General features: G+C 53.6%; 1 protein-coding gene across 1 annotated transcript; it reads right to left on the reverse strand.

Moving 5' to 3' along the window:
* Positions 1–300: 300 nt before the first annotated feature.
* Positions 301–5842, reverse strand: TGME49_276190 (hypothetical protein). The gene is made up of 6 exons (XM_002371584.2): positions 4400–5842; positions 3471–3806; positions 2832–3070; positions 2142–2211; positions 1525–1629; positions 301–1006 (listed from the first exon to the last, which is right to left on the reverse strand). Exons 1-6 carry the CDS (start codon positions 4940–4942, stop codon positions 770–772), a joined length of 1530 nt encoding a protein of 509 aa, XP_002371625.1. The 5' UTR covers positions 4943–5842; the 3' UTR covers positions 301–769.
* Positions 5843–6042: the final 200 nt, after the last annotated feature.

Consider the following 6042-nt stretch of genomic DNA (forward strand, 5'->3'; position numbering starts at 1 on the left):
GCTAAGCACCGCAGATTTCCAATTCAAAGGAATAGGGGAGCGTCCACTCGATGTGTCTAAGCAAAAACAGTTCTTTCTTGTGTGTACAGTTCCTTGGGTCCCGCTCGTCCTCTAAAATCTGTGTGAACGACGCGTCTTGTCTAAGTCGATCGCAGACGCACGGACAGCGTTTCGCGTCTTCTCGGAGCCGTGTGTCATAGGATGTCGCTTTCGCTGTGTCGAGACGCTCCACCGCTTTCACGATTCGTGTCTCCATTTAAGAAGAGCCTTTGCAGAGCTCGTCCTGCAAGGTTCTTTTTGGCCAGTGAAACCTTTCGAGTGCGGGGCCCGCTCGTTTGTCCTCGAGTCGAGGCCTTCAAAGAAGTCGACAAACACATAGACACCGAGGAAAGACAAAAGAGCACAAAGCACAGACACCACCACCATACACGCGTTCCAGGAAAGCGATGGGATTTCTGACGAAGCGGCAAACTGAGAAGCCCGGGGAGACCGCACAGAGACGCAGGCTGCGGGAAGCCTGTTGAGTTCGCTGTCGCGGTGAAAAAAGAGGAAAAAACGCTTGTGGAGACATTGACAGCATGCAGAAAAAAGGCTGTTTCCAGGCCGCTGGTCTTCCTCACTCTCTCCCCCGAAGACAGGAAAGATGGCATTGACAATTGCCAACACAGAGACACGCGAAGTCATGTCACGGTTGCATGCAGCCGAACTCTTTTGGGTTGTCCAACCTCTCTGGAGGCTCCCAGTGTGCAGAGTTCCTCCAAGATCCTTGTCACTCGGTTTTCCGCTGCGCCCGGCAGGTGCCGTTTCTTCGGTTGATGATATGCTTGTAAGAGAGGAGGCAGATGCCGAGCAGCACTAGCGTCATGAAAGCTGCGCTGTGGTAGTTGTAGTTTTTCCCCAGCACCCGCGCAAGAGACGCTGGCAGACCGGGCGCAGGCTCCGCGCTCGAGCCTCCATGAAGCGTGAAGAGAAAGAAGTAGTAGAGAGTCACAGGCCACCACATGTACTGCAGACACAGAAAAACAAGAGAAAAACAAAAGAAAAACAAGAGTAAAACAAAAGAAAACAAGAGATGCGCATAGGCAGGCAGAAGACGAAATCCAGCGCGAGAGCGACGTGGGGAGACAGAACGGGAGAGAGACAAAGGAGACAGATGAACAGAGATACAGAGGAGAGACAGACAGAGAGATCCGCTGGGAACGGCGTGGAGAGGAGCACGAAGGAGCACACGCAGAGACAAAACACAGAGACCGACGGAGAGGCGGTGGAAGAATGCATCGAAAAAACAGTATGGACAGGACCAAAAGGAAGACATGGACGAACGCGAGAACCATGAAGGAAAGCGAAGAGAGCCTCGCCACGAGGCTCCCTGCCAAGGAGCACCCAGAAAGATCCGCAGAAGTCCGCAAGGAAAACAAAGAAAACGCAGGCCCCTGGCCTGGAATGTGGGCCTGCAAAGCACGACAGAAACCTCTTTCTTCGAACCTTGTTCTCTCGCGAAAAACATGCACTCTCTCGCCTTACCAGTTGCGTCCGCACATGCAGCTTGAGACGAGCAGCGATGAGCTCCAAACAGAGGAGCGAAAAGACGCCGAGCTGTAGCAGAATGGGCGGCTTGAAGGTTAACGACTGCGCAGCAGCAAGAAAACGCATGGAGGTCGCTGATTCACCGTTCCAGGTGTAGCCGCACGGTCAAAGAAACAAGCAGGTGAGTCAACAGTCCGCTTTCCGGTCTTAAATCATGCGAGGTCCCCATGCACATTCATGCGCCGAGTCCGAGGCACGCCTTCTTCCTAAAAGTACGGCCCGTGGCAGAGGAACAGATATATCGACATATACATACATACGCTAATATGCAGGTGCATAAAGATATACAAATATATACAAATATGCACACAGATGTGAACTAGTACATACATATATGTATATATATATATATATAGGTATACTTGAACAATGATGTAGATAAAAATATAGATGAAAAGAGCGAGGTGGATGGCGTGAGACGACGAGACGGACAGAGACGAAAATGCAGACGAAAGTGAAAACGATTTCTCCTGAAGCAACTCCAAGGAGTTGAGACCTGCTTTGCGACAGAGGGCGTCTGCATGCAGACAGTTCTTTTTCCAGTTATCACTCACGCCTGCGAAGAGAACGACGCCCGGCAAAAGGCGCGGCAGATGCTCATACTTGACGAGCTGCAAGAGGAGCCTGGAGAGAAAAGCGGAGCACATGAAGAGACCGGAGAAAACATGCAGAAAAGAAAACTAGGGCCTCGGAGTCGCCGCGGCATCGCAAGGAATCCTCTGAAAAAAACTTTTCTGTCAGAAAAAAGGAAAGGAGAGTCGAGACAGCGATCGCCGAACGAAATGTTCCGGCGACAGACAGCTGAATGGCCTGAAACAACCTACAGAATACTCCACTCACACATGTGCTGTCCAGGATCGTTCATCTACAAGGATACCTGTCTGCAATTATATATATATATATATATATACACGTCGATTTATTACTTGTACATCTCTATTTCTCTCCATCTACTAGTTCCCTATAGCTCTCCATCTCTCTATTATCTTCTCTCTCTGTGTCTATCCATATTACCTACATCTATTTATTGATCACCATATATATATATATATATATATATAATATATAGATGCACGCGTTTTCTGACAGAGATGTGTAGAGACACATGGAATTATACACATACATGCATATATATATACATACATATATATATATATATATACGTATGTTTGTTTCTTTGTGCAGCGACCTGGTGTGGGTGGAACAATGAAGTTTAGATGTATGGAGCGGTGTTGTCGACGGACCTGGTCGACTCGAAGAAAGAGAGCATGCAGCTGGCGAAGACGACGAGGACGCCGAGAGTAACTTCTTCGGAGGCGAGTTGAAAGACGAAGCCAATGGCGGCTGAGAGGACGGTGACGACGGAGTGTACGAACGGGGGACAGTGAGGAAGGAGAGACACGAGCGTTGTAGACCAGAAGGTGGGGGTCAGAGCGCGAACGAAGAGAACAGAAGGAATGACAATGAAGTTCACTTCGTCAACCTAAAAGGAGGAGAATTCAGAAAGAGCACTCACCAGGAAGAACTGCCGGTGAGAAGCAGAGCAGCGTTCAATGCGCCTGTCGTTTTCAAAAATGTGATTTCACTCCTTCAGCGTTAAAGGCCAGCGCCAGAATTTGGGAGGAAATCCACGAAAACACAAAAACCGCCACACCCATGACTGCAGATGCATCATGAGCGATTAGGAGAAAGACAGAACGCGACAGCAAAAGCAGCTTTACAAGAGCAGCATCTTCTGCCTCTGAAAAGAAGGGTAACCTTCGTCCAACCCCCGCCAGAACAGCGTCTGTTTAAAAAAACAACTTATACAAGAAAGTCCACCTCGTCGTCTGCGCTGTCCAGAGAAAGCCTTTGAGTGGAATCCTCCGTTCTCCGAAACTCACCGAGAACCAGTGACACCCCTCCAGAGAAGAAGAGAGAATCGTTCTGCCGACAATCGGGTGAGCCCATGTTGCGATGAAGAACGGAAGCTGCGTAATCAAAATGAACGCCAGACAGTCCAGCGACCCCAGCGAGATGGTGTGTGTGCGGTCGTTGAGCGCGACAGAGGGCGAGGAAGAAATGGAGAAGAGACGCGAAGACGCAGAACGCTGAGGCGCCGACGCAGGCTGGAGAAGCAGCGCCCACATAACCACCAAGCCGCTCAGAGAAGTCACGATGCTGTCGCTCGAGTGATCCAAAAAGTCGCCGCCTGCCGTGCACTGCCGCAGACGCCGGGCCTGAGAAACGAAACAGAAACGCGAGTCGAACTGTGGGTGGAGGTGAACCGAGAGTCGCGTCGAGGGATTGGAACCGCGGCAGAGAGTCTCTCCCCGGAGTCGATCTGATTTTTTAAACTTTGGCACGAACCGTGGAACAGATTTCGCGGTAGAAAAACGAGTGTGTGGGGCGTCTCTTCGAAATGCCGGGGAAAACGGGGAGAGACGGACAAAGTGCATGCGTTGCCACGAGCATGCGGACTTCTTCCGGTGTCTGTACACCCATTAGGGCGGCCTGACGCCGCAAAAACGGTCCAGGGTCTGCAGTCAGACCTGAACGTCCTGAAGAGTTATGCGTCACCAGTTCACATTTTTCTCTTTCTCCGTGAGTGTGTCACTTCGTCTACGACGCTTCACACACCGGCTGCTTTCGCGGTTCTCTCCATGTTCAGCCGTTTTGTCTCCTGAGCTCCCACTGCGTCGCGGAGCAGACTCGCCAGAGCCGCGAACCTTCCCTCCAGACGCTGAACTCGGCAAGGAAAGAGGCCGAGGCCGGAGCGCGTTTGCGCCTGACGCCCCAGCGTGGACTGCATGCACTCGAGCAAATGTCGCACCTGCTTTCCGTCGACGTTGTCGAGGACCGAGTAGAGCATCCAGAGGAGGCCGGCGACGGCCCAGAACGGCGTATCTGGCTGCGCGTCGATCCCACAGAAGTTCAGGAAGGTCACGACAGGCGAGAGGGTCAGTGAGTTGCCGAAGGCCGCGTCGGTGGCCAGAGCCTTCGTCTCCGCCTCTGTCTTCACAGCAGCGGTGAAGCTGCGTCGGTCCGCCTGCCAGCAGAAGAAGGTAGCGAGGGCGGCGCAGCAGAGCGCGAGGAAGGAAATGGCGTCTGGGCTCACGGAGGGGGGGACCAGCCGCAGACAAATCTGGTCGCACAGCGGAGACAGAAAGGCGCGGTAGAAGGGAGAACCCCCCGGGGGAGTGCATGCGGGCGTCGCGCATGCAGAGACGGCTGGACCGGTGGCGGAGTCCGAGGACGGAGAAGCCGACGAGGATCGACGGGAAGCGCGCGCGCCTGCACTCGCAGACTTCCCTGCCGAGGCAAGTGGCGGGGCGCTGCTTTGCAGAGACCCTGCCTCAGGGTCTGCAGGACTCATGGTGACAGACGGGCAAAGAAGCGGGAGGACAACGCGAAAGCGAACGAGACAGTGAGTGCCCTGGAGAGGAGAGAGAGGACTCTCCCGTGAGGAACGGAAAAGGCTCGTGCGAAGATCCTGGGCTTCGCGTGACTCGAAGTGAGAAAGTATCGTACCCTGCAGTGGAGGCGACTTTGCCACCGCGCGGAAACAGCTGGAAGTCTCCGTTTCTGAAGTGAGGACTCTCGCGGCTTCAGGTGGAGACTCTCATTGGCAGCGGGGAAGAGGCAGACGGCAAGAGCGTAGCCGAGCAACTGCACGCCAAGGAGAAGTCAGAACGCCAGAGCAGTTCGCGGCCTCAGGGACGACCGACCGCGCAGAGGCGTTGAAAAACGCGGAGCTGCGGCCGAGTCCCCTCTGAAAAAGCAGATTCACAGGTCTCTTCCCTCCAGTGGAGTGCCAGACACCCTCAGGGTCTCCAGTTCCGAAAGCAAGTCTGAAAGGCTGGACGAGCTCCTGAAGCCGAACGCATGTGCGAAACAGCACGCAGGGGGCGCGAGAAAAGCAGGCTGCAGAGAGCAACAAAAGAGGCGCGTTGGGTCGTTTTCTTGACGCCCGCGTGGACGGGGCCGCGACTCGCGACCGCACACAGGGAATCGAGAGAGTGGCAGAGTTCGGGGGAAAACGGAAACGTGTAGAGGCTGGGAAACTGACGAAACGCCGAGGTGAAAACGAACTTGCCAGAAACCCGCTGACGAGCAGAGAGGTTGGGGAGAAAAGGTAACCAGATGTGTGTTTCGGACGAGCAAGACACCGCAGACAACAGAGGACCTTTTCGGTCCGCGAGGGTTCGTCCCGAAAGACGGGAAAACAGAAAAGAGTGGAGGGAACAGAATATCCGAGGAAAGGACAAGAAAATCCACTCGAAAATCCCTGGCGGGTCCCCGCCTCGTCTTCGCGAGTTTGTACGCTGTCTCCCGCCTGGAAAAGGTGGATCTCAGAGTGGGAAGTGGGATATGTTTCCCGACGCTGTCACGGAGCGCGGCGGCCGTGAAAAGACGTTCGAAAACGACAGGAAACTCTATAAACACAATGTAACGCTAGGCAAAGCATTAAAGTCA

Source organism: Toxoplasma gondii, chromosome III (assembly GCF_000006565.2).
Source record: "Toxoplasma gondii ME49 chromosome III, whole genome shotgun sequence".
NCBI classification, from domain to species: domain Eukaryota; phylum Apicomplexa; class Conoidasida; order Eucoccidiorida; family Sarcocystidae; genus Toxoplasma; species Toxoplasma gondii.